Source organism: Centroberyx gerrardi, chromosome 9, assembly GCF_048128805.1.
Source record: "Centroberyx gerrardi isolate f3 chromosome 9, fCenGer3.hap1.cur.20231027, whole genome shotgun sequence".
Classification (NCBI taxonomy): Eukaryota; Metazoa; Chordata; class Actinopteri; order Beryciformes; family Berycidae; genus Centroberyx; species Centroberyx gerrardi.
Window position 1 is genome coordinate 13,258,333 of NC_136005.1, and position 27,357 is coordinate 13,285,689.

The window sequence follows — 27,357 nt, forward strand, 5'->3', positions numbered from 1 at the left end:
GAAGATCATCACTCCTCACCTCACACACACACGCACATACAAACACAACATGTGCATAGATACACGCACATATACACGCACTCACTCAAAAACACATGCAAGCAGGAAACATACATGGAAAGGCCAGGAGCTACAGTCAGTTCCTGGTGACAGTGAAGCTGCTGAAGTGCTGAGAAAATCCGAAGAGAGTATACTTAGAAATTTAAGTGTGTGTGTGTGTGTGTGTGTGAGTGAGAGAGACACACACACACACATAAAATAAATTTAAGTGTGTGTGTGAGAGTGAGAGAGACACACACACAAAGAAAGTATATTAAAAGAGGGTGGCAATCAATCATAGTGATTCATGAATCTATTAGATTTCATTAATAGAAGAAAAACTCAGTGGAGGGAGGTGGCACGGGGGTGTGGGGGGTCTGAAAGAGCGCACACATGAATGCAAAATATTAGGCTACTTCATTAATTACACCCTCTCTATTTCATAAAACATGGACTTCAGAGAGCACCTTATATATGAAGGGCGTTCACTTAACCCTAACAACCGATCATCGCGGGATAGAGAACAGCTAAGAAGGGTAAATAAAACACAGGGAGCCAATCTTTGATCGTTTGCCCACTTGAACCTCTCGCTGGGCAAGTGAACACACATTTGCCAGTAAATGCACACTGCCAGGGAATCGGCCAAATACCTGCTGACTCATTTTGATCTTTTCTATTTTTTTACCGAATGCCCAAGACCAATACACAGGCCTTCGCTGACAGTTGTTCCTAGTGGACAGAAGGCCTAGGTCTCTAATCTCCAGAGCCTTGAGGGTCCATCCAGTCGGCCATGCCAAGGCATCTGCGGCAGGACGGTCTTGTCATTGACCCCTGGAACCGTGCCTGGGTGAGGACGACAGGCCGCTATCAGGAAAGAGATACGACTGGCAACAGGCAGCGGAGTACTCTCTGCCTTTCCACTCCTCATCAAAGTGAGCACATTACATTAGTCTGTTTACCTTGCTTTCTGCCCGCACTAATGTATCTGAGTGTCTCTCGGTCCGCGTCTTCATCCGCCCGCCGGTCCGCCCGTACGCATTTCTGTCTAAACGTTGAATGAAGAATGCCACTCCTTTTTTGCACCGATGGATAAGAGCTTTGGTGCGGAAATGTTTCATCATTTCACTTCAATTATGCTCAAGAGTACCAAAAACACTTTCATCTGTTCTCTGTATAATCAAAGTGCTTTTAGTGTAAAAGTCGTTAGATATGGCTACTGTTGCTCACTGTACAGAACAAGATTCATCCAAGGTAATGTGAATGAATGGAAAATGTGTGTTTGAGTTTCATTTAAAATGTGTGTTCCCAATTATTTAGGGGCTCACATGAGGATAAACTGACACTTAACTCCTTGTTTTCATTTCAAAAACATGGAACTGCATCACAAACGGGCAAAATAGAGAAACATAGGCATTCTGGGAAAGCCTGCAGTGTTGTTTTGCCTTTTACTCCCACTGATTGAACATAAATTTGCTAAATTTTCCAAATTCACTGCTGAATGGGGTCTTTGAATTCAGTTAATAGCATACCATCCATTATACAAATAACTCCTCAGAACAGTGTTGAAGGTGCAGGACAGCAGAGCATGGCCACTGCCGTATTGGGTCCCTTAGGAACCTCTAATAACCATGGATTTGGTAGCAATGTAAAGCTTTTTCATTTGATCCTGCTTACATCTCTGTGGGATGAACATAGAGGACTCAGAGGCTCTTTGATGTGCACATCCCCCCGCAACCCTAACTATTCCCTATTCAACTTCATGTTCTTTCAGAGCCTTTTACAACCTGGGAAGCTGGAGACCAAAAATTCCAAATGTGGGAAGTAGAATACATCGACAGCACTGTTTGGGAGGTGATTTCAAGCATTTAAGTGTGTTAGATAGTTTTACTTAGATAGTTTGACATTGTGTTTATATCTTACACAGCGTGGATTTGTATGTGACTGCAATATGTCACACTATCTTCTCACAGTGATACTAGAAAAAGAACAGAGAGGCTTATCAGTACCATGAAAATGTTAAGACTTAAAATTTGCAATTTCAATAATAAGGGATAGCCATATATGTGAGCTTCTCTGTGGTGAATTTGTGTCTATGGGACAGCCACATTGTAAAATCACATTAATCTTATTATGTGAATCACACATCTCAAATCAAATGTGGACATATTGCCAACAATTTCTTATAAAATGAATAATAAAAAAAACAAAAACTCAAAATTAATAACTGTATAACTGTTTAAAGAAGGCACAGATACAAAGGGATTAAAGTGACAGGTGTCCATATGGAAAGAAGGATATTACAGCTAGCTTTAGGGAGCAGGCTAGCTATTTGATTTGCCAGCTTTGTGTCGATTGCTTGAAGGTCAGTGTGTGATGCATGACAGAATCACACAATCATCAACAAACAGTTTTAAAATAGAAGCGTAGTGCAGTAAAAACCCCATTAGTATCTGCCATGGGTGCTATCTCAGCCATCACTGCTCTAGGAGGAGTTCGGGGGGGAGAGAGAGATCTGTCCATCATCCCCCTATTTGCATCCGCTCTTCACGTCCTCAAGGATAGGTTAGAGGGAGGGAGAGGAGAGGCTGTGATGCAAAAAGGGGTCAGGGTGAAAGAAATGGAGGTTACCTTTGGTGTGAGTAACTGCCTACCATACTGTAAATGAGGTCACTACACTACACTACACTACACTGTCTGCGCCGGATCTGCATGCAGTACCTGACTTAAACCCGTAAGTTGTGATGAATGAGTCCTTGACTAACCCTGCTGTGTCCGTGGGGAATAGGCTCCTGCAGACTAAATCACCTGAGAGTCGCAGTACAGATGGCCATGGATAAAACAGCCATCAGTAACCATCAGTAACCACATAAAAGCCGCGCTGCCAAGAAGGGAATCCCCATTCGTCACTTAGTGGTTAATAACACAGCTCTCATCTGTTCATCAAAGCAGGTCTGCCCTATACACCGTACCCCTCTTTCTCCGCTATTCTCTGTCCTCTAGTCCTCTATCTAGCCTCTTCCCCCGAAGACAGAGAAAGACGGACACAGACTCACAGACACACACACACACCCCCTGAGTCTTACCACACTTCCACTGACCTTTTCCAGACCTCGTTTCTTCCAAACTTTCCCTTTTTTTTTTTTTTTTACCTCTCGGGGGTGTCCTTGAAACTCAAACCGCATTTATTATTTCACCCCAAAATGCCACAAGATTCTGCAAGATCAACGAAACGGCACGCTACCCCTGGGAACCGCTCGCTTCTGTTTTAAGGCAACAGGAGGGATGGGGGCGGGGGGGGCAGTCGCGCCGACATTTAGAGATGCATAGTTCCCTAGAATTAGAATTAAAGGCCAACTCATTCTGATTCTGCAACCCCTCAGACTTTCACACACTCTGCTGTAATGCTACTGCGATACAGAGGCAAAGTAAGGACAAGCAGAAAGAGCATTTCATCCGTTTAGCAAGGTAGCAACATGGGATTATAAACAGAAAGTCTTTAAAATAGTAACACAGGTTTGTTGTTAGTAAGATGGGTTTTTATTAACAACACTCCTCTTTTAAATTGCTTCTTTCTGGGGCTTGTAACAGATGGGATTTAACTTGCTAATCAGAATGGGTAGGAGTTTGACAGTTTAAAAACAACACACAGTGCACAGTGTGAATTAAGCGGCGGTCGTGCTGTTCAACCAATTACAGATTGTGGCAGTAATAAAGCAGTCTGGAACACACATGTTGCAGCCAGCGTTTTTGTTTCAGCTTGTTTTGGACGGGAATGCATAACTGTCCAGGGAAATCACCAATTGCAACCAAAACCCAAAGTCACCTAACTGATTCTCTCCACACAGAGGACATTAGAACACAAGCTTTTAGTCACGCTGTAAGCTCACAAATCCATTCGCCGACGGCTCCCTTGTGTCATCATCCACCGAGAGTGAGATTTCACTGTAACCTCGCCCAGGAGAGGGATGAAAAACAAATAAGGAATCTGAGCCAGAGCAAAAGTGACCTCTGATCCGATTAGTATCTCCAATCCTGTTAGGCAGCCTCACTGATGTATGTTCATGCTCCACTCAGCTCCCCCATCCTGCTCTAATTTCCTCACCTCTCATCAACTATGGAAAAATACACAATTACACAGGTGTACATACACACTCATACTGTACCCACAGCCATGTATGAACACTAATAAGTAGGTGGCCACACACAAATACACAAACATGTACGCGTGCACACACATACATACACACACATACACAAATGTCTGATTAAGTGAAGCCAGCTACTTTCTTCCCACTTATTTGTTCACTTACTGTTCATCATGCTTCATCTTCTCATTCTCCGAACAGTCTAATTACCAACAACCCCCAGAAACACAGTGGCCAGGGATTTATGAGGCAGAGAGGGGACTGGGAGATTGAATTTAATCCAGCTACATAGGGAAAAGGTGACCTTTCTGGAAGTTAGAGTTTCATCTTTGTTGTCCCATGATGCAACTGGATTAGAGTCATTCATCCCTGAAGTCATCGCTTCATTCATTCATTCATTTATTCTTCTTAGGGCTATGAAAAAGGCACAGACTAATCAGCTCCCTTGCCCCTGTTGGACAGTAAGAGAAGAGGATCACGTCGAGACAGCGTGCCCTACTACATCAACACAGAGCTGCATCCTCAGGAGACCAACCATCTGTCACCCTCGCTCTCCTGCACCTGCTCATGAGGTGTCACTCCTCCTGCAACGCAACCTGCTGCTTGATGCCGTACTAGAAGAGCAGGCCGCGTGCTGGGCGAGCCTGCAGGCTTGCTTATGCTGTCTGTCTGTGCTTGGCATACACTATGTGTCAGTCTCCTCCACTCCTCAGTCAATGAGCTAAAGGATACTGCTGAACAGGGATGCACCGATATGTGTTTTTGAGGCAGATACCAATGTCCGAAATTTCCCCACTACATCGGCGAATTGTACAAATGCAGGTGCAAAACAGGTTAAGCTTTTCAGATGTGCCTATCTTAAGATAATTAAGTGTTTTTTAAACAAAAGATCATGTTAGTTTTATTATGTTGATAATTTGACAGTTGTAATAAGTGACATACTCCTAGAAAAAAAAACACAATTGGCCAAATATCGGCAGTAAAGATAATATCAGACCGATAATGATATTGCTTTTTAAAGCTGAGATCGGCCGATACCGATGTCTGCTGATACAACACTGCATTCCTATTGCTGTAGTCAACCTGGGTTTTATACACTCAGGATACCACACACACACACACACACACACACACACACAGACACAATTCAGTGTCTTTCTTTCTATGCACACACACGCACAAAGGCACGTTATCTGCAGACGTGCTGGCACACAGACACCTTATCTCCAAGACGTGCTGCTGTCAGGGTCTCCATAGTGGCGGAGAACTCGAGCGATGCCGCTGAGCTCCATTACAGTCAGGCCACTCACTGCAATCACAATACACCATCAGCGGTGCACTCATACACCAACCCTATCAAGACCGCTCCACTTGGAAAACCCAGCTAGGACATTCCATCCGCAGAGCGTCCAGAATTTAGAGCCGCATGATAGGTTGGATGTCCTAGCTATGAAAAGACTACGACAATAGATATTTTACATTTTCACAGGGAGTTGGATTTCCTCTGGAGCATGCACAGAGAAGGAAGGGTAAAGGATGAGAGAGAGAGAGAGAGAGAGAGAGAGAGAGAGAGAGAGAGAGAGAGAGAGAGAGAGAGAGAGAGAAGAGAGAGAGAGAGAGAGAGATGAAAGGGAGAGAGAAAGAACAGAGAGGAAATGGACACTTTGGGTATTACTTAAAAACAGCGAGTGGTAAAAAGAAAGGGGAGGGGTATTGACACTAAACCCAGAGGTGTTTTACAGTTTCACCCGTCACTCTTAACCCTACAGCTTGCTGTCAATGGAGAAAAACACAGGATGTGTGTTATCATGGCCAACAAAAATATTATTTCGATCTGAGACTGAAGACAAACCTCCTACTGTATGTCCATGGTTAAATCCAACCAACCACCTAACAGCGAACCAACCAGCCAACTTCATCAGAAATTCCATAAAAGTCCAATAAAATGTAACAAGCGGAAATCACACTGTGGAATGATGATGATGATCCACGGTGCTGTACTGCCGCAGGGCAAAACCAGTTGGAGCAATAAGACAAGGATGGGTCAAATCTCAACACATACTGCCATGTAACAGTACAATGCTCCAGTCACTGACAGAATTTGAAGGAGTTTATTGTATTGGGAAGTATTGCCTTGACAGGAATTTGTATGTGTATGCTTATGCGTGTGTGCATGTGTGTGTTGAAAGGTGTATAAAGCGGGAGCTGTGAAAAGGCCAGTTGTGGATGTATTGAGGATGCTGTGAAAGGTGAGACAAAAAGCAAAGAGCAGCAAGACAAATAGGTGAAGATACAAGAGGAGAATCTTACAAAGGTCATCCAGTAGCTTTCAGAATAAAGGGAAACGAAGAAAAGCCTGTAATTGGCTAAGCTGTCTGTTATACAGTGTGTGGCACTATGCAGATCATACAAGGAGTTGGTGCTAAAACAATCAGCATTACGCATTAAGATAACAAGTACAGTAAGCTCTAGTACCTTCACTGTCAACATTAATTATAATACCATTTATGCTAGTTAGGCTGCAGAAATAGCACAAATACTTGAATTTCCCCTTGGAAAGGCCAGTGTTTGATAAGTATGAAGTCATGTTAAGGTATGAGCATGCAGTGTAATGGCTAATGAAACGTGGATTAGTGACCACATTTTGTCTTACATGCAGATGGACGCTTAGATTATTACAACCTCATTTTACAAAGATCAAAACAAAGATTGCAACCGATATTCTCAGACATCCCACACACAACCACCCTCCCCCACATGCGTTCCGGTGAGACTTACCACTTGGTTGCGTGTGCGGTGGTAGGGCTGGATGATGGGTAAGCCCAGGGGTGTCACCCACTCCACAGTGCGGCCAGACTTGGAGATCAGCCTGGCACTGTCTGTCAGCCAATCCTGCAACACAGGGGACACCACCAGAGGTAAAGTGAGGGCACACACAGGGCTGAGGGGGGCACTCAGAGCAAAGTAGGGCACTTCACCAATCACTGAGAGTGAATTCCTGCGTATTTGTTGCTTGTATGTGTGTGTGTGTGTGTGTGTGTGTCCTCGCACACTAGTATGTGTGCTTGTGTGTGCACATTTGGACAAGAGCAGCGCAATCAAGTTCAAATCAGCGAGTTCTGACAGTTGGCTGATGAAGTTTTCATGTTCTGCTGTGTGGAGGCTTTAATAAATCAGGCTGTAAATATAAATACACTGTCGAGCATTTGGAACAACAAACAGAAAAGAGAAACTTCCTCTCCAAGGCCTCAACAGATGATCTATTTCGGCTGTACTCCTGTACTCCATGGAGTATTCTACTGCAAACAGGTGTTGCAGACTTAGTGTGGAACAGGTGGAGAGTTGTTGCTTAGTCTGAAAATGTGCAACAGTGCAACAGTGCTGTCTGCATCAGCTGAGTCTCTGACACAGTTAATCTCCAAGAATGGAAACCCTATTAATGTTCCACCGGTGTCTCCACACACACACACACACACACACACACACACACACACACACACACACACACACACACACACACACACACACACGCACACACAGGCACAGGCGCATACACACATGCACGCAGAGCTATAGGAAAGACAAATAAGCCCCAGCCTGGCCCAAAGCTGCTCCATTCATCAGCTGGCCTGCCTACCTTCCTCTCTCTATTTTGCCCTCCTCTCCCCTCCCTGAATCTACGCCCAGGCACAATAAAATAAAGGAGGACAGCATGAGAGCAAAGAAAATGGGAGAGAGAGAGAGATTAACTAGCTAGATAGCTAAACAGATCGATTGATCAGTGAGCAGATTGATAAATTACAGAGAGAAAGAGAGAGAAAAGGAGTGGGTGGAGAGCAGGAGAATGAATAAGAGTGTTGACAGAATAAGTGGCAAATGTACAGAGAGGAGAGGTCAGGGATGACAGCACTAGGGATTGATCATCTACCCCTCGCTCGCCCATCTCTCACTCACCGCCGCGAAATGCAAGGGGACGTGACCTATTTAAAAGCTACAGGTGCGCGCACACACACACACACACACACACACACACACACACACACACACACACACAAGCACCAGGTCAGGGTCAAGGTATGATGGGAAGGGAATTTTTCATCTCAGACTGGGCTGTCCCCACACATTCCCCCGAGGGACACACACAAACACTGGGTGGTGGCTAGCCAAACCGCTCCAGTCCTGTGGAGATAATGTACAATCCCCTACCAGGTGCATGCTCCAAATGAACTGGATCTATAAATGGAGTCTATGTGATGAATGGGTGCAGCTGCCTGGGTAATAGTGAAGTAAACTAGTCATTAATAAAGGAAGAAAAAAAAAAACGATCACATCCTATATTCAGTATTGGGTCAGTGGAGGGTTCTGGATACCTTAATGGAGACAGAAATGGGTGTTACTATATATAGATACTGCATGATCTTGAATGTGCAAACAAAGTTTTTATGCATCCATTTGTAAGTGCACATTGTGTTAGTGTGTCGTTATGCTATGTGAATGTATGGTTGTGCTATGTTCAGGTGTTGTTGAATGTGACTTAAAGCACATTCACAACCTGAGTGGAAATAGTATTTACGCAGGGATACTTGAAAAGTGGAAGACAAGAATATGCTACTGTAGAGCAATTACAAGGAGTGTTCCACAGCATTTGTACTGCACTTCATCCATGTTATCACAGCAGTTAGTAACAAAGAGGTGTGAGTTTGTACTGGTGATAATGTGTCAGACGAGAGTATATTATTGTGTGCAGGTGTAGTGGACCCACCTGGATCTTCCTGGTGCCTGTAAACATCTCCTTCAAGCTACTGAACACCTGACGCACCAGGTAATGGGACGCATCCCATACATATTCCTGAAAATACAACACATGATTAAGCGTGTATACACACACACACCGCAAATTGGTCGCTTTCAAGAAGCTACACAGCGTTTCTCAATTTAAAAAAAAGGGCTAAAAATGAATACAAAGGCTTTTCCATTGTAGTAATCATTAGGGATCGAACGGATAATGCAAATGTGTGATGAATGTTGCAGTGCTTAGTGAAACGGTCTTTCAAGTGGTATATCATTACAGTGATATGATCTCCTCCTTGGTAGACTTTTATCTATGAGCTGCCTCACCCCCCATCCATCCCACTCTGTAATCAGTCACAATTACACTTCTCCCAAATTCCCTGTTTAAACAATTAGGGACATTAAGCAGAAGTCATTTAGCACAATCCTCAGGCTGTTAGATGCTAGATATACTGAGAGCAGTATCATGGCAATCCCATCTGTACAGACAATGTAATTAACTATAGCTATTGTAAGGAACTATATGGCTATTTGACAGAGATTAAACACTACTGAACTGTAAGAAGATTAAATGCTTCCATTCTCCTTCCATGATCTCATTCAACAGATTGGGTTTGCCCATCAAAGAACCATTTATCTCCAGCCGAACGGAATAGTAGTTTAAAACTAAAAATAGATCTATAGTGGCTGTAGATAGAAAGGATATCATATATGTCTATTGGTGTAGTCTTTCCTGGCCTCCCTGCCACAACCATTCAATATTTTACTACAGTGACAATGCAAACTTTAACAGCCTCTGCTCTTCCTCCATGCAGGAGATGCAGGTGATAAATGCCTCCATGCACATGCACAAAGCAATGGGGCAACAAGAAGATGTGAGGATAGACCTCAGTGGGGAAGACCTCATATTTCACTGTAAATCCATCTGGGATTAATAGACTGTGCGTGTAACACTAAAAATGTATATGTCTGCTGAGGGAAAATGCAGACAACTAGAGGAAATTGCAGGGAGAGCCCCGTATAGAGGAGACCCCGCACTAAAGGTCACTCTGTCATACCACGCTGATACCACGCTAAAAATAAAACGGTGTACAGGAGAAGGGAGAGCCCCCCCACACTCCTCCCCTACCTTGGGGAACTCATCAATCTCCTTCAGTCTTTTCTCTATCTGGAGGCGCCCCCCGTAGCGTGTGACTCCGTACACCACCGTCATCACAGTCTGTTTGACCACCTTCCTGCTGATGAAGCCCTCCAGGACCTGAGCAATCTTCAGACCGCTCTCTGCATCCCGCACTCTGAACTCCTCCACCTGACACACACACACACACACACATAAAACACACACACACACACAAATGTTGAACAGCTTGTGTCCAAATCGACTCTTTTGGGGGACACTGTGATGCACATTCACATGTAATTTGGGCAGAAATGCTTTAACACAATCTCCAATAATGTCTTTATACTGTACAATCCATTCTTCTTACCACAGCAGACTGAGTGGCTGTTACCTTTTGTATCGCTTATCCCTAAGAGTAAACAACCAGATTTAATTTATCTGGAGAGGTAGCTCTTTATTTCACAAGCCTGATATAATCTACCGTCTAACAATAACTGCAATGCCCAGAGGTAACAATAGGACAATGAGATAGGGACTGGCAGCAAACTGCACTCTACTTTCAGTCAGTTCCCCAGCTCATTGACAACTCCACAATATAGTTTGCAGTTACAGTCACTGCCCATGGAAAGCTTCGGCCCCACAGCGTCAACACACTCTGTTCCCTCCGGTACTGAAAAAATCAATACGTTCACGATTAACTTCAAATTGTTTCTCCCTAAAATAAGCAGCCTCACAGCAAGCCGGGTCCTTTGATTGGGCTGTGTGTGTGCCAGCGGGACAAGGGAGGCAAAGCTTATTCTCACTGCACACTGATGAAAGGCTTGGGAAACTGAGCAATATTAAATGCAAGAAAAACTTAAAATGTATTCTCAATGCTTGGTCTCACTCACTATGGGCAATTGCGTCTAAATCAACCACAATTCAAATTTGCAGTGCAGTTGCAAGTCTGTGCAGTTCAAAGAAAACGAGTAAGATGATGCAAACCACACAACAGCACACTGGTGCTGACCTGTTGAGCTACTCCACTGTACACATCCTGGGGCACGTCACAGGGCACGAGGTTGACTGACGTGGCACCAATGACATCTCTGCCTAGGGCTGCATAATGCTGGAGACCATTACAGGAACCATCCTGGAGGAGAGATGGAGTGTGTGTGTGGGGGGGATGAAAGGAAAGATGCGGAAGAGGGGAGAAGCGAGAGAGAGGAAGCATGAGAGAGATCAGGACAGAATGGGAGAGGGCAGCGCAGGGAGACAGGTTAAGGGGGAACAAGAGAGAAAATAGGTGATTAAAGGAATTTGGAAGAGATGGGGAAGAACAAAGGGAGAAATGGGAGAAAGTAAAGACAAGGAAGAGAGGATAAAAAGAGAAGGGAAGGACAAGAAAGGGGAGCAAGGTCAGTGGGAAGAAAAGAAACACAATGAAAAACACATAGATAATGATCAAGATGAATCGCAGGAGCATCGGCTGGAAAGATGAGATTAGAGATTTTGTTGAGGCCATTAGCCACAGTTCATAACAACATATTGCCATGTCCCACAGCCTCTCAAGTGCCACTTAATTTGAATTTTGCACTTCAACGCCAGACTAACAAACCATTAAAGAGCATCTTCAATTACTCAAAGCAACATCTGGACTGTGACTTGGCATCACAGAGAGAGGAAAGGAACATCAATAAGAGACGTTTGCTGAAGTGACAAATAAAAGCTAGAATATAACAAGGCTATTAATGAGGGCCTGAGGGGCAGACAAGGTTGCTTGACTCTTTGAAAAATTATACAAGCAAAAAATTATACATCTGCAATTCACTGGAGTACCGATTTGAGCCTGCATAGTTAGTGGGCTGTATACACAGTAAATACAGTATGTGTCCACCCCTCCACCTCCTCAACAGCAACACTATTGTAGAGGCCTGTCTAAAACATGACAGAGCCAACCTGTATTTGAACATATTAACATGTTTCGGCTTGTGTGAGAAAAGACGAGGGTGTAAATCCCAGCTCTCAGTTATACCTCGTGCTGTGATCTGGTGTTTAAGATTAGCGCTACGGGTTTATGGCAGATAACATAAAATGGCCCCAGATGGCCGGGGAGGTCTTGGCTTGTTAGCTTTGATCCGTCCTCTAAAACAGCACTATAAAGCATGACTGAATGGCACACCTTATTTTTAGGAGGCTATAAACTGGAGGTATGACAGGCCTACAGTGTTTTCAGACGCGTCAAATATTACAGTCGATATGTAGACAGACTCAATATACAGAGGTAGGTTTCATAGAAACATTACAGGTACATAACTGTAATTACACAAATTAGACTGTGATAGACAAGCAATGTTCTCTCTATGAAAAGGAAAATCTCTGTTCTAATCAGCATTAGTCAAGCATAGTGAATTTACATTTACATTTTGGGTTTGTATACACAGAAACTTACATTGAGTGATTAGACAGGAGTTCAGTTTTTTCTTTGGACACACTGACTGTTGCAGGGATCAACCACGTGACTTTTTGGTAATAGCAAAGTCTCTCTCACCACTATTCAACCCTGCCAGCCCAGAAACAATTCTGCGCAGTGTGTTGTATGGTACCTGGTGGACAGGGAAGTGAGAGATGAAGTCCGTTGGGTCGGGAGATCTCACAGCGTTGGCTATCTCCATACAGCAGGCCAGAGCCTGCCACGGCTCATCTGCATTCATCCACCACTTCTTACCCTGACAAACACAAACACAAACACAACCACGTGACACGCTTATCTTGCAGACAGAAACACAGGCGGAAGAGCATTTTTATCCTGTGTTTTGACAAATTCATATCACTCCCTGTGAGACAGTGGTTAAGCTAGGAATTTTAAAATCCATTTCATGAATGAACTGTCTTTGTATGTCTTTAAGAAATAAGTGCTTATGTGTACACTACCAGTCAAAAATTTGGACACACCTGATTGAATGAACTATGTTTTTCATTACCTTAAAGTCATTTTGATCTCAAGGCTTACACTTAAATGCTTGAAATTTGTTTTTTAGACAAATATAAATAGTGAGGTTGATACCTATATATGAATTTCTTTCCAAAGCCTTTGCCTTTCCATCAAGGCAAAGGGTGGCTGCTATAAAGAGTCTAAAATATAAGATAGCTTGGATTTGTTTAACACTTTTTTGGTCACTGCATAACTTGTTATTAAGTTAAAAAGTAAGAATAAAGAAAAATGCATGTGTCCAAACTTTTGACTGGCAGTGTATGTTTCAGTTGGGTTTAAAGACTTTTAACATTTTACCTAGTAGTAGCCCACAAGTACCCAGAAGTGCTATGTGTAACTATGAAGTTATGGACTATATTATTAAAAGCAAATAGCATTAATAGCAAAGACCAATAAAGACAGACTGACATTTAGTGGGTTGTCAGCAGAGTCCAGTATGTCTTCCATGATGGAGTTGGCGTACTCCAACCTGCCCTGCAGTGAGCTCCTCTTCTTCAGTCCTGTCAGGTTGACTAAGTGGATCTTTAGCCAGTCCAGTCCTTTAGGACCCAGGGGCTTCCCCTCCGCAAACAAAAGGATGGCCCGTGTCACGTCACTCCCCAGGTGGTTAAAGTAGGGAGGGCAGGGGTAGGTGCGTCCCCGGAAGTCCATGTTATGAGGGAACCAGAAGACCTCGTCTCTAATGTGGTTGGCGATGGAGAGTTTATAGAGAGCATCCATACGCAAGCTGTGCATCTCGCTGCATTTCTTTTTGGCATTGATCACCTCCCTTTTCATGTGGGCCTTCTCAGTGGCATTATAGGAAGGATCTTGGGGGTTGAAGTGGGGGACTTTGGGGGCCTCTGACAGAGGGGGAGGGATGTCTAGCTTCTCACTGCCTCGGTCATTGAAGATGGAGATAATAATGTCCAAGAGGGGATTGTTGATCCTCCAGGCACAGGTGCCCAGCTGGTTGAGGGAGTCCAGGACAGCATCGAGGTTCTGGCATTTGTCCAGCAACAGTTCGTGTTGGGTGGCCCCGTCCACCGTACGCATCAGCTTGGTAGGTGTCAGCAGGTAGGCCCCGAACTTGGTGGAGATCCAGGGCACAGGGGGGCACAGCATCGGAATCACGTAGGAGTCAAAGGTCAACTTGGTCTCCGTGGCTTCCTGCTGCATCTGAGTCAGGATGGGGTGGGGCTTGATGAAGCCGACCTGGTGGGTAAAAAAAAAAAAAAGCACAACATCATGAGAGATCCAATTAGAAAGAGAAACTTAGAGTGGGCGGGCACAGGAAACATCTCTCTTTAAATAGAGATGAATGTTTCAATTACACCTAAATGAATGAGGCTTGCTTAGCTGATTTAACAACCAGGTCAAGGTTAATCACGACTTCTGGTGTGTAGAGTGTGGCTGATTTACTTTCTGACTGATTTCAGTTTAACTATGAAGATGTAAATACACAAGCTACAAATTTGGACGTCTGTTTCATGACAGTTTTAATCAAAGCTGACAGGAAAAAAAACAAAACTGTCTACAACCATTCTTACCTGTAATTACACTCTTATTTACTACTCCTAACTCACCACATTATCATGCTATCAGCTTAAGGAAAAAATACACACGTCAATTAACATACATATAGATATTTAATTTGAGAGCGAAATCATCAGGTTCTACACCAATCCATCAAACTCGCAGAAAAATGAAACACCTCAGTGTTGCTTGCATGAGTCAGAGTGCCATGCTGCGCTGCAAAATCATTAGATTGCTCCCCTGATGGGCTGACCTCCTCCATCCCCACACAGCACAGCAAAGGAGGGAGAGATAAAAAGAAAGAGAGAGAGAAAGAGTTAGAAAGAAAGAGAGAGAAAGAGTGAGAGAAAAGGAAACACAGAGGAGGAAACAGAGAGGAAAAAAAAAACACGTGTGCCCCTCTGTCAAAGTGCATCAAGTTCACAGGGCTGGATTTTCTCTCTCTTTCTCTCTCTCTCTCTCTCTTTCTCTCTCTCTCTCAGGACTGAACAGTCTCCTGAATCCCCTGCCAGGGTCCCAGGGCAGTAAATCAGCCAGCCAATTAAGGGGACACTAAAAAAGGGATTAGCCTGGAACCCATTCATCTTACTCAACTGCTCCCTCTGCCAATTCACATATGGGGCGAAAAATGGTTTTATAATTCATATGCTGGTGCGCTCCACACTGGATAGGAGGGTGCTGAGGTGTACAAGGTGAAAGGCTCGACAAGGCAGCAACGCACTTTAGAATGACGGACAGCCCTGTCCAAAGTGAAGGTCGTCTGTTACAAGGCATTTTCTTTGTTTTTGTCCTACCGCGGTTCTTACTGGCTCTGTGATAATGTCAACTCTACAATTCCTTCAAGTTTAACTGCCTAACTCAAAGAAATTGTGAGGAAAAATTTGGAATAGTTACATTTAACATGATAATTTGACTGATGTAGGGTCCATGCAGTGCACAGCTCTGGATCAAACATTTTTTAATCCTTTTGAATACTTCTCTCAAGGCTAGTTTCAAGGAGATCCATTTAAGTCTTAATCCTTGACCATTTTTTCCACTTAAATCTCTGTTGAAAGGATCTTTTTTTGGTGTGGGTTAACGCTCAGGAAACTTGTTGTCAGGTTATCAAAAGGTGTTCAAATTCTCTCAGATCCGGATCTGAATGCTCTTACTAGGGAGAGCCAGAGGAGCCAGAGGAGCCAGAGGAGCCAGAAGACCCAGAGCACCTAGAGGACCCGGGTTCAGACACTGAATCTCTACCAACTCCAGGGGCGTTGTTCTGTGGCTCACCCTGTGCTCTGCCCTCCATGCGTAAAGGGCCAAGCGAGAAGAGGATTTCCCCATTGGGCTCCATAAAGTATCACATTATTGTTGTAATTATTGCTTTTGCACATCTGCTGTACCTGCCGGGTGCTGCGGAAGGTGTACATGTGGTAGAGAATGGGGATGAGCTTCCTGTCGTAGGCCGGGTTCAGGATGTCGCTGTTAATTTTGAGGGTCTTGACCATCAGGTCCACCATGTAGGTGCCCACCTCCACGGTTACTATATATGGCCAGTGGGTCTCGTCCCCCTGCAGCGTGGGTCCTGAACTCTGCTCTGTCTCCAGCTTGCACCACTGCTCTCTGGGAAGGACATCATACACCTAGAGGGAGGGGAAAGGAAGTGGCTTATTTTCATTTAGTGAACAAGAGATTCTCCCCATAGGATTCAAGGTCATGGGGCGTGACTGTAATATCTTGGAAAAAAAGCAGGGAAATCATAATTCTCATTACAATAACCAATAAATAAGATGGCAGGCATGGTTACGTTTTTAATAAAATAAATTGTCAAATGGGGGCTGATCAACGATCGTAAAACAGCAATCCTGCTGCAAGAGCTTTGATAAATACTGTACAAGGCCAAATGTCTTAAAATTTCAGCCATCCCATATACAACAGCATCAAGCAACCTTAAAGTAAGGGAACATCTAAGAGAGTAATTACATTATATGGGTCAGGAGGAAACATTATTATGCAGTCTCATCAGTATTAACTTCCTCTCAATGTGAAAGTTGGGCAGATATAAATCAGATGGGATACAAAATCACTGAAAGCAGATTGAGTGCAAAAGCAATATAAGCATACTTCGCTCAGGTAAACTGACGAAGAATAAATTCCCTTTTGAAAAATATAATACAAATGAAGAGGTACACATGGAGGAAGACAAATCTTGATGCGTTTACCTGGTTGAGTGAACAAATAAGACCTAATTCTCTACCTTGGTATCTTTGGCCAGTAGGTCTGTGTAAGTGCTGTAAATGTTGCTCAGCTTTTCCACCATTTGATTGTGGCCCTTCTGTCGCACAAAGTACTTGGTGTAGACCCTGCTGCCCAGGTCTCTGGCCAGGATCTTGAGTGATTCTCCACTGGGAGGCAGGCTGGACACACTCTGGACAAGGGCAAGACACACTTCAACAGGTCAAAACGTTTATGAAAATGTTAGAAGAAATACAAGGAGAAGCATGCTTAAGGCTTTTGTTAGATTTGATTCAATTTAATGCAATATCAATCAGTCCAGCACTTTTTCCTCAGGGAAAAACAAACTGAAACAAACTGCTATCAAAAAGAAATCTTGGTGCTTTTTCAGCTGTTGTCTGATAGTTGACTTTGGAGTTTTGTGTATTGTGGTTACCAAGATTAGTTGGGGTCGTATTACACAATGATGATGGAGAGAAAACAAAGGAGAGACCGCACAACACATCTATATTTGAATGTCTTCTAGTAAAATGAAGCTGCCATTGATCAGAAAGGTTCTTGACTGAAATGCTGACAAGTTCTTGTCAAACGCTAGACTTCAGGCATCTCATTGTGCTGTAGGCCAAGTAGGGTGGGTTGTGTTACCTGTATCATAATGTCGACATATTCGCTGTCCTCCAGCAGACAGAGATAGGGGTAGAGGTTGAGCCTGTAGTACTTGGTGTTGGTGTTAGCCAGGATCATCTTGCTCTCCCTCAGGGCCTGGAGGAGGGTCTTCTGCCACTGAGACCGCTGCTCCGCCAGCAGCTCCCTCTGACAGGGTAACACAACTGTCAGTCATCCTTCTCATAACAGTGACTGACAGTATAAAATCCATATAGCATGTGTGAAAGAAAATTAACAATATTCCCTCTGAGCAATTCCTGTTTAGCAAATTTGATCCCAAACTGAAAGTAATTATAAATTGAGACGCAGTAGATGGGGCTATCCTTGATTTGGACACGAATCAGGACAACATGACTGTGCATTCAGTTTCACGGTTAGGCTTGTTTGGCCCAGATTCCTCCACATGACATGGAAAGACCGGAGTATCTGTCTGAGAGGAGTGTAACGGGGCCACAGACTTATTCATCTAAGACCGACAGGGGAAGGGAAAGCCTTTTCTTCTCTTCTCACACATAGTCTCGGCTCGGTAGCTAGGTTGGTAGGTAAGTGTGCGCGTGCATGTGCCTGTGTAAGTGTTACGAATATGTGTGTCTGCGCATGTCTGTGTGTGTATGCGTGAGCGTGCACCAGCGCTTGAAGTGTTTCTCCTACCTAACTCTAAAACCTCCCCTCCCAGTCTGTCTGAAGCAGAGCCCCAGTCTGGCTCGTGGATGGAGAGGTGACTCAGCGTTCTCTCCAGAGGCCTCCATTACAATACATTATCATTCTGCCCTGCCTGTCTGTAAATGCTTCCTGACCACCAGGGACCCTCAGCCTGCTCCCTTCCCCCACCCGCATAGCCTATCTGCAGAGGCAGAGGAGCCAGGCTGGACTGTAAATGCCAGAGTTGGCAATAAGAAACACCACAGGAATATGATGTTCCTGCCTCCCTACCCCGCTTGGCCTTGATGCATAATGCTCCAAAGTTTAAAACGGGGAAAAAGAGAAACTTTTCTCACTGGAGATAATGGATACACTTTGATATTAAAGGCGCTACGTGTAGCATTTTAAATATCAATAATTACACATTACCACATTCATTTTGAGACATTAGTATAATTACCCCAAACAAACAAGACCATTGGCAAGAAGATTGGCAGCCTACACTGAATTTAACATTGTGTGCCACCGGGTCGGATTTTGCAGTAAATCTGCCTGGATTGTTGTGGTCTTAATTAACAGTAACTAACAGTCGCAGCAACAACAACATGAGCATGAAATAGAGGCTACCAATCATCTCGACCATGGTCTCCTTTGTTTACAGTATCACATCTCTAATATCATCAAGTCTATGTGGGGTTGCATTCAGTGTTATTTCTGTGGTATGATATAGAAAGCATGTCTTCTCTAGAATTATGCTAAATTAATCCATCATACTTTAGAGTGCATTTTGAGTGAAAGGGCGCCAGAATGAACCCTAAACCAACAATTATTTACAACTGAATCATCTCTATTTCACGACACACTATATTCCAAACACCTATTTGTTTCAGTATCATATAATTGTAAATCTGCAGTTGTAGCTGTCTGTATTGAATCGAGAAGAGTGAGATGAGGAGTGGTGGCAGGTGGGTTTGTTTACCATCTTGGCCATGTTTTCAGTGACAGGCTTGGCAGCCTCCACAGAGTCCATGGTGATGGTGCAGGCCTGTTCCATGCGGAGCTGACGTTTGAAGCGCTCCTGGAGCTCCTCCTGACAGAAGTCCAGTTTGGGGTAATGGTGGTCTGTCCTCTGAAACACACACACACACACACACACACACACACACACACACAACAGAGGGTTTTCACAGTGCTGATCCCAACCAAACTCAAATGGTTAAACTGATCTGGGTTCTACTGTGCTATATGTCTGTGTGGCGGTGTCCTTGTGTCCATGTGTGAGAGAGAGAGAGAGAGAGAGAGACAGACAGACAGACAGACAGACAGACAGAGAGAGGGAGAGAGAGATAGAGAGCAGAAGGGAGAGAGACAGAGAGACAGAGAGAGAGAGAGAGAAATAATGACTGCCTGCCATGATAGCAGTGAGAGCCTTCTCAGGCCAGTGAGCAACGGGCGAGTCAGAAAACCATTTCAGTCTGCTGCCAAGAGAACATAACTGGGCTTCAATCACACTTGCTTTGGCTCCATGCTGCTAGAAAGCAAACAAATAGCTCATTATTCTCAGCCTAATAAAGTGTAGAAACATGGCGGGTGCTTTATCAAATTGCATTATCGGCCTGCTGGTACCTTGACCAACTGGCATTTATTTTCAAGATTCAATTGAAGATTACATTAGGGTGGCGGATTGGCAGCTTGGATAGGGAGGTGTGGAGTCAAAAGGTTGCTGGTTAAATCCCTGGCACCAACAGCGCCCAATAATACCACAGTGCACCTGAACAAGAGTATCTCACCCGTAGATGTAGCAACCTGTTGTAAGGAGGGGAATTAAAATTGGCAAGCAGAGTGGTGCAGCAAAGCTAATATTGATCAGAAAGGTATTGAACTCAATCATGGAGTGTGAGAAAGCCAGAAGAGTCTCTTAATTTACATTAGAGCCTCTCTTTTGGGGAAAAACACTCACCTCACAATTCAGAAAACAATAGTCATGATAAAAGAAGTTGAAATGATAAAGTTACCTCAGACAAAATTCCCTCAACATGAGGAATCCAATAGAAAAGGAGATCAATGTGTTGCTAGTTTTGGAGGAATCAATGCCGACTGTGAACATTGTTACCCAGTTGCAGTTCATCCTATCCGATTATTTCTATAACTGATATCATGATACATTTCAAGCTGCATGATGCATATTGTGACCTTCTCATGATAATGCAGACTGACTGATAATATTGTTACATGTTTAAGCTGTAATTATTATTAACAGGCTGGACGTCGGGAGGTCTAAACCCCACTGTAACAATTTGTCTACAGTAATCACCAGAAGGTAGGAGAGAACTAAGCAGGGCATATGGGAAAACATGTGCTGACAAATGCATGGCCCCAATTAACATCCAGTAGATATGGAAATGTCCTTCCCCAAGACTAATTAAAAGAATAAAGCTTAAGCTTAAGGGCCTGGCTGGCTGCTCAACTCATAGAAGGCGGCAGCACATATGCACTTTTCATTGTACAGACACAAATAGCTGGTTAAATGGTTTGGGAGCTGGTGCCTGTGTGTCCACATGCAACACTGCTGAAGGGCCCACATGTGCTTTACATGTAGTCATTTATTATTGAAGAGGGTGTGACCTGGCCAGGACATCTGGGTATTATCAGCAAACACATCAGTGTTTCCCACACATAGACTTTACTTGGGCGGGCCGCCCAGGTATATTAACGGCTGCCAAAGTATATTTGGCGACCCATTTCAGCATTTTTTATTTTAATTTTTTATCCATCCGAGAGAAGGACGCCATCCGTGATCGATTGACTAGTGGACAATCTCCCCTCGCTCTACCCCTCCAGGGTTTCCCACACATAGAAAACTTTGTGGCGGGCCGCCACAATATCAGCACTGACCGCCACAAATTTTCTTTTTTTTCACTATTTAATCGTAGAACTGCGTGTAGCGCATTGATTCGCTCAGCCCCCACGCGATCTCTCTCTCTCGCTCCCTCTCTTTCTGTCTCTCGCTCTCTCTCTCGCTTGCTGTCTCTGTTGCTCCCCCTCTCTCTCTCTCTCGCTCCCTCTCTTTCTGTCTCTCTCTCTCTCTCGCTCTCTCACCGGACCCGTCTGTTCGCCTCCCACTGCACACGCGTGAGGGATATTTTTTTTTCCATGCCCAGAAGACGGCCGACTGAATTCCCGAAAAGAAGAACTAACAGTTAACGTTACTCGGAATACAGCTGAGTGGACTGATAACGTTAATATTAACTTTTTAACTCTGACTCTGAATGTTTGCTCCCTCAATCCAGATTAATATTGAAAAACATTTTCAAAGAAGGAAAAGAACTCGTCCTGACTCGTCCTTGACAATATAAGAGAATACAAGAACCCACCTACCACCACAAATACATTCGAATTCTGTGGGAAACACTGATGTCACATCATAGAGAGGTTGTAGGGGCAGGTGGATGCGGTACAGTAGTGAAAACCTTTATTAACTCAGAGACAGGAGACGAGACAGACAGTAAATCAGGCCTCAAAGGAACCTGGCATGGACAGCAGCCAAAGCAAAGCTTAAGGTTGTGTGGCAGATAAATCTCCAGCCAGAACAGCTCTTGTACAGTATTACAGCTTCAGAACAATAAAAGGGTGGAGAAGGTAACACCTTAGTATCAGTAGTTGGGGACGGGATCAATAGAGAGACTTGCCAGTGAAACCAAGTCAGAGGTGTTAGAGCTTTGGTTTTGTACAGGCTTGCAACAAAGAAAGGCAAAAAAGCGAACAACTGTACAGTGGGGACAATAATTTCATTATTCTTCTGCTGAACTATTGTTAAAATCGGGCATCCTGTAACTGGATGTACATCTGATTTTTATGCTTCATAAAACTGAACAAATATGAATCTATGAATATGTTTTTGCTCCTGTGCGTGTGTGTGTGTACTGTGCTCAAAATTCTCAGTACAGTGTGTGTATAAATGAGTATGAATGTTTTAGTGCCTCTGTTGTTTGTGGCTAGACACTATAGAAGGAGACACCATAAAATAAAAAGCACTGATCATCTCTTTTCCCCGGGGTCTCTGATCCTCCTTCCCCTCTCTCTCCTCCTCTTCCTCCTTCATTATGGTTTTTTCTCATCTCCTCTTCCCTCTTGTCCTCAGTCTGCCCCTTCCTCCCCCTTCTCATTTTACCCTGTTCTCCTCTACTCTGCCAAACCCACTGTTTTTTCTCCAAGGCCTCCTGGTAAAAACCAGCCTTGTTAATGAAGCCATCATCGCCCAGGACTGGGCAGATCAACAAAGTCTCACCCAGAAAGGTGTCAGTTTAGACAGTACAATCTAGCCTTCATCCTCATAGGGATTTCCATTGCAAGGTAAGCCATATTACACATTCTGAATAAAACAGGCAAAATATAGGCTAAGCATACATATGAAAAAATAATTAAATGAGAGAATACCATAAAATCTCTGATGACAAGCTGAAACTAGATCAAACTGCATTTTCTACGAGCTACAACTTCATCAAAATTCAAACTCACACCAGCAAACAATATTCTAATTAGGTTGTGTGGCTGCTGCTAACAGTAATTGAAAATCCTCAGGAGACCATGCAGCCAGCCAGTCTGCTATTCCGTCATCCAGCAGACCAGTTACTCGGCCAGCCTGCCAAAAAGTCAGCAAGACAGTCAGTTAGCAAGTCCGTTGGCCAGTCGACTAGTCAGTCTGCCATATAAATGAAGTATAATGAAGGAGTTTCATTCAGCCTGTTTTACATTTTAGTCAGGTCAGTGGTGTAGTTTTACGTACTGTCTTAAGATAAAAATACATGACCTGCTGACTGGTACACTTAGCATTACACATGCAGACTTACAATAAGATCAATAAGAAAGTCTGACAAAGAGCAACCAGAATATGGTGCAAGCATCATGGCTAAAAATACTGCCAGTGTACAAAAAGCTGTAAATGAATCATGTGAGCATCAGGAGAGGAGAGGAGGTGGAAAAAGAGGCGAGGCGAGGCAAGATGAGGAGGAGAGGTGAGGAGAGGAGAGGACAGGAGAGGCGAGGAGAGGAGAGGAGAGGAGGGGCGAGGAGAGGAGAGGAGGGGAGGGGTGAGGAGAGGAGAGGAGAGGAGGGGCGAGGAGAGGAGAGGAGAGGAGAGGAGGGGCGAGGAGAGGAGAGGAGGGGCGAGGAGAGGAGAGGAGGGGTGAGGAGAGGAGAGGAGAGGAGGGGCGAGGAGAGGAGAGGAGAGGAGAGGAGGGGCGAGGAGAGGAGAGGAGGGGTGAGGAGAGGAGAGGAGAGGAGAGGAGGGGCGAGGAGAGGAGAGGAGAGGAGGGGCGAGGAGAGGAGAGGAGAGGAGGGGCGAGGAGAGGAGAGGAGAGGAGAGGAGGGGCGAGGAGAGGAGAGGAGGGGCGAGGAGAGGAGAGGAGGGGCGAGGAGAGGAGAGGAGAGGAGAGGAGGGGCGAGGAGAGGAGAGGAGGGGCGAGGAGAGGAGAGGAGAGGAGGGGCGAGGAGAGGAGAGGAGAGGAGAGGAGGGGCGAGGAGAGGAGAGGAGAGGAGGGGCGAGGAGAGGAGAGGAGAGGAGAGGAGGGGCGAGGAGAGGAGAGGAGGGGCGAGGAGAGGAGAGGAGAGGAGAGGAGGGGCGAGGAGAGGAGAGGAGGGGCGAGGAGAGGAGAGGAGAGGAGAGGAGTTAGAAAGCAGTGTTGGCTCACTCTATAAATAAGCCAGTGCCTACCTGCCTGTGAAGGGGTGACAATCACATCTTTCATAGTCATGCTGGTGCCTACTGACAGCTTTCTCAGCTGTCTGGTGCTTTGACTCACTCAGCATACATACGGCTCAGCCTTGAAAATAACTCATTTATCTCTATTTATAGACATACATTACCACTTTTTCCATAAAGCTCCGCAATCAGTTTCTAAATAAATTCCCTTAACTAATTTCCATAAGACTCTTTAGCTTGGCTCTTAAATTGCAAATGCATTCTGAAAACCACGTAATTTGGGGGGAGGGGGGGGGGGGGGGGGGGGGGGGATGATGCTTGATGCTCCATTCATATGCTTTCAAAGTAGCACACAAGGATGTGGGATAGAAAATGATGTCACTGGATTAAGGTAAACACACAAATAATCTCAGCCAACCTGAAATAGCCGACTAGAACACATAGAAGTTACTTCTACATCCACTAAATTTGGATTAAGATCATTTGAACCATGAAGACTAGGGCCTGTTGGTAAACTACATTATCATTTATGATGTAAACAGTTGGTCAATTATTTTTTTTCCTGTGGACCAGTCTGTCAGCTAATGAGGATCCTGACAATAAAAGACATGAATCCACTCACTGGAATAATAATAACACATCAACATTTCCACCCCATTGGGTCTTCGTCAGGATGAGGGTTTTTTTTTATTCTCACTCCAGCGCCTGGTGAATGAATTTCTGTGGATGTATGCATACTGCAGCCTATTTCAGTGTCAGGCCTGTGCTTTTGGTACAGGCCATAGCTAGCCTGTGGTACCTGTATGTAGAAGTCCTGGACCAGCGGTGAAGAGCAGTGGGTCGTGGTGCTGTTGGACTTGGGCTGGTAGTCCGGCTGGACGGCGTGGATGGCCCCCAGCACCATGTCTCTCTCATCTTGCCAGAACCTACACTGGCTGAACAGATCGTCCACAGACAGGCCGTCCTCCTGCATCTGGCTCAGGCACCTGAACACACAGAGGACCAGACCTGAGTCAAGCAGTATTCACAAATAATTAGGAATGGGACGATATATCGAAAATCAATATATCACGACACAAAAATGCGACAATACGTATCGTGGGGCAGAAAAATTAATTGAAAATGAATTGATATTAGCTCCATTTTATTCTGCCATAGTAATCACAATTGAGATGGCTTGCCCATCACAAATTCACAAGCTCTTCACATCAAGATACACCATATACGATTAGGAATATCATGCTAGGAAGAAAACAGAGAAGAAAATCCCAAACAATGCACTGCCAAAATATAATATGATGATCTCTACACAAGGAAGTCCTATACCATATTGCAGTATGGGATCCCTGTTGAAACTCTGTCACTCCAGTTCTGGCTTTGTTTACACAGTGATTTATTGGAATAGAGGTATATATTTCACTCTTAAATTTAATGTTTGAGGTTTTGGTACAAGGAGTGAAAGTATATGACTGCTAAACATGTATGTGTTGAGTTGTAATAAAAGTATCCATAAGTAACTTAGTAGCCAAATAAGTAAAACTTAGATAGCATGTGAACACAATGCAGCCTACTTGGAAGTCCCAGATTGACTTTCCCATCAGCACATGAACACAGCATAATATCCATGGCTAAAAAGGGATAATAATTTAATGGCAGAAATTCCAAATCTGGATCGATACCAAAATCTAATCAACTGATCCTTGGGCCAAGCTATCTGTCCACCAAATTTCATCCAAAAGTTTTTAAGATATTTTGCGAACAAACACACAAACAGACAGACGGTTGAAAACATAACTCCTTCCAAGCTTGTTGGCAGAGGTAATTATAGTACCTCGTCAATTATTTGGAGGACAGTTAGGTACTCGTTGTTCAGACTTGGCATTTAAAGAGCTAGCCAGAAAACCAGCACCATAGATGACAGGAGAAGTAGATTTTCATTTTAACAGGAGATTATTATTATTATGATGGAACAGACTTCGGAGTCTGATCAGAAGTTTAGAGTTCACAACCTTCTGACCTGTCTCTCCATGTGGGGACTGGGACTAAGATAATCATATTACTTACTGAGTCCCTGATTAATTCGGGTTCAAAACAGAGGCCGCTCTCTGTGGGATCATTGCGTATGGTTTCCCTAGCCTGATCGACAGTAGCAGAATAGCAATTTAAGCATTTGCATTGACGGGCCATTCTGCCAGACACACTGAAGGTATGAGGTTGGTCCAGAGGCAGATGGGCACTGACGACATCAGTGAAATGTTTATTCAAACAGAATCTCCTGGAGAGAACACAAGTCTCCATGACTGGACTGCAGAATGCAGATAATGCCAATGAAGAACTAGTCACTGGAATACAAATGAGGGGTATAACAATATGATTATTTCATAATTCAATTGGATATATGATATCTAACGTGGCCTGTGACTCAACAACTTCAGGCTGATGCAGTGATACATGGAATTAATTGGCAAAAGTGATTGTTAGCACTGTGAATTATTTGTGAATTTTGCTAAGTAATACTATTATTAATATCATGATTCATTTTTCAGCTCCGTGACGACAATATATACTGTATTATGACTGTTCTGTGTACCTTGATGTAGTGAATTAAGATATGGTTATATTCTTAATATGTTATTATTATATTCAGGGAAAGCACAGACAAAACGAGAGGCTTGAGTACTGCAGATTAAACAAATACAATGTCTGGCGAATTAAGAGTAAAGCAAGAATCTGTACAATTATTATAGTACTTACTTAGAATACTACTAGCCCCTTCCATGTTGGCTAAACTGGACTTTTGAATATCAGTTTGATATACTTTTTGTATGACCTTTGTACTGTTAAGTATTTTATGTATGCCATGTAATAATTATCTATTGCAGTGAACTGTTTAATGTCTAAACCTGTGGGGTAAACCCTTGTTAGTGGCATGCATGCCTTGAGGTGTGATGCCTTTCCCCAACACAGATGGAGGAGCCTGAAGACCCTATGTGGTTGCACTGCACTCTAGAGGTCAACAGCAGATCTACATCACCGCGCCAAGAGGAGGAAGGGGGGGAAACCCATTTGTCATCGACCTGTGAGGATGAGAGAGCTCTTCGCCCTCCACGCCTTTTCCTCAAGACAATTACAAATAACAGTGCACTAATTACCATCTGGAGGCAATCCTGGCTCAGCACCTTTCACCAAGTTAATCTAATCAGACACAAGCAGAGCTCTGCACATGAATGAATGAATGAATGAATGAGGCACTGTAATATTCTGCCATTTTCATGTCAACTGCCTAATGTGATGTAGTGTGTGTTTGGAAATGTTTCTGAAGCAAGCCAAAGAGGTCAAATTTTTTGACTATTTTAAGTCACGCCTAGACGTCTTTTGTAATGTAATGTGCAATTTTGGTCTGAGCAAATGAGAAAGCCTTGAACAAAGAGAGGATTAGGCCGGGGGCTGGCAGTGTGGTCCAGAGGAACAAAGAGGACAGAGAGGTTGAGAGATAGAGCATAATCAGCCCTGTGACTGCTCTGCTGCACCCTGGGGAGCAAAGAGCTCT

At 44.0% G+C, this 27,357-nt stretch overlaps 1 protein-coding gene across 3 annotated transcripts in view; it reads right to left on the minus strand.

Annotated features, from left to right (window-relative positions):
- The window catches only part of polrmt (polymerase (RNA) mitochondrial (DNA directed)), a 46,583-nt gene that overhangs the window by 13,434 nt on the left and 5,792 nt on the right, over nt 1-27,357 (minus strand). For all 3 annotated transcript variants that reach the window (XM_078285787.1, XM_078285786.1, XM_078285785.1), the window contains exons 5-15: nt 24,607-24,793; nt 19,086-19,235; nt 17,444-17,611; nt 16,821-16,991; nt 15,967-16,206; nt 13,478-14,263; nt 12,681-12,803; nt 11,105-11,227; nt 10,105-10,284; nt 8,947-9,033; nt 6,963-7,076 (exon numbers count right to left, since the gene is read on the minus strand). In XM_078285787.1, coding sequence (XP_078141913.1) covers nt 6,963-7,076; nt 8,947-9,033; nt 10,105-10,284; nt 11,105-11,227; nt 12,681-12,803; nt 13,478-14,263; nt 15,967-16,206; nt 16,821-16,991; nt 17,444-17,611; nt 19,086-19,235; nt 24,607-24,793 — 2,329 coding nt within the window. The remainder of the gene's footprint in view (nt 1-6,962; nt 7,077-8,946; nt 9,034-10,104; nt 10,285-11,104; nt 11,228-12,680; nt 12,804-13,477; nt 14,264-15,966; nt 16,207-16,820; nt 16,992-17,443; nt 17,612-19,085; nt 19,236-24,606; nt 24,794-27,357) is intronic.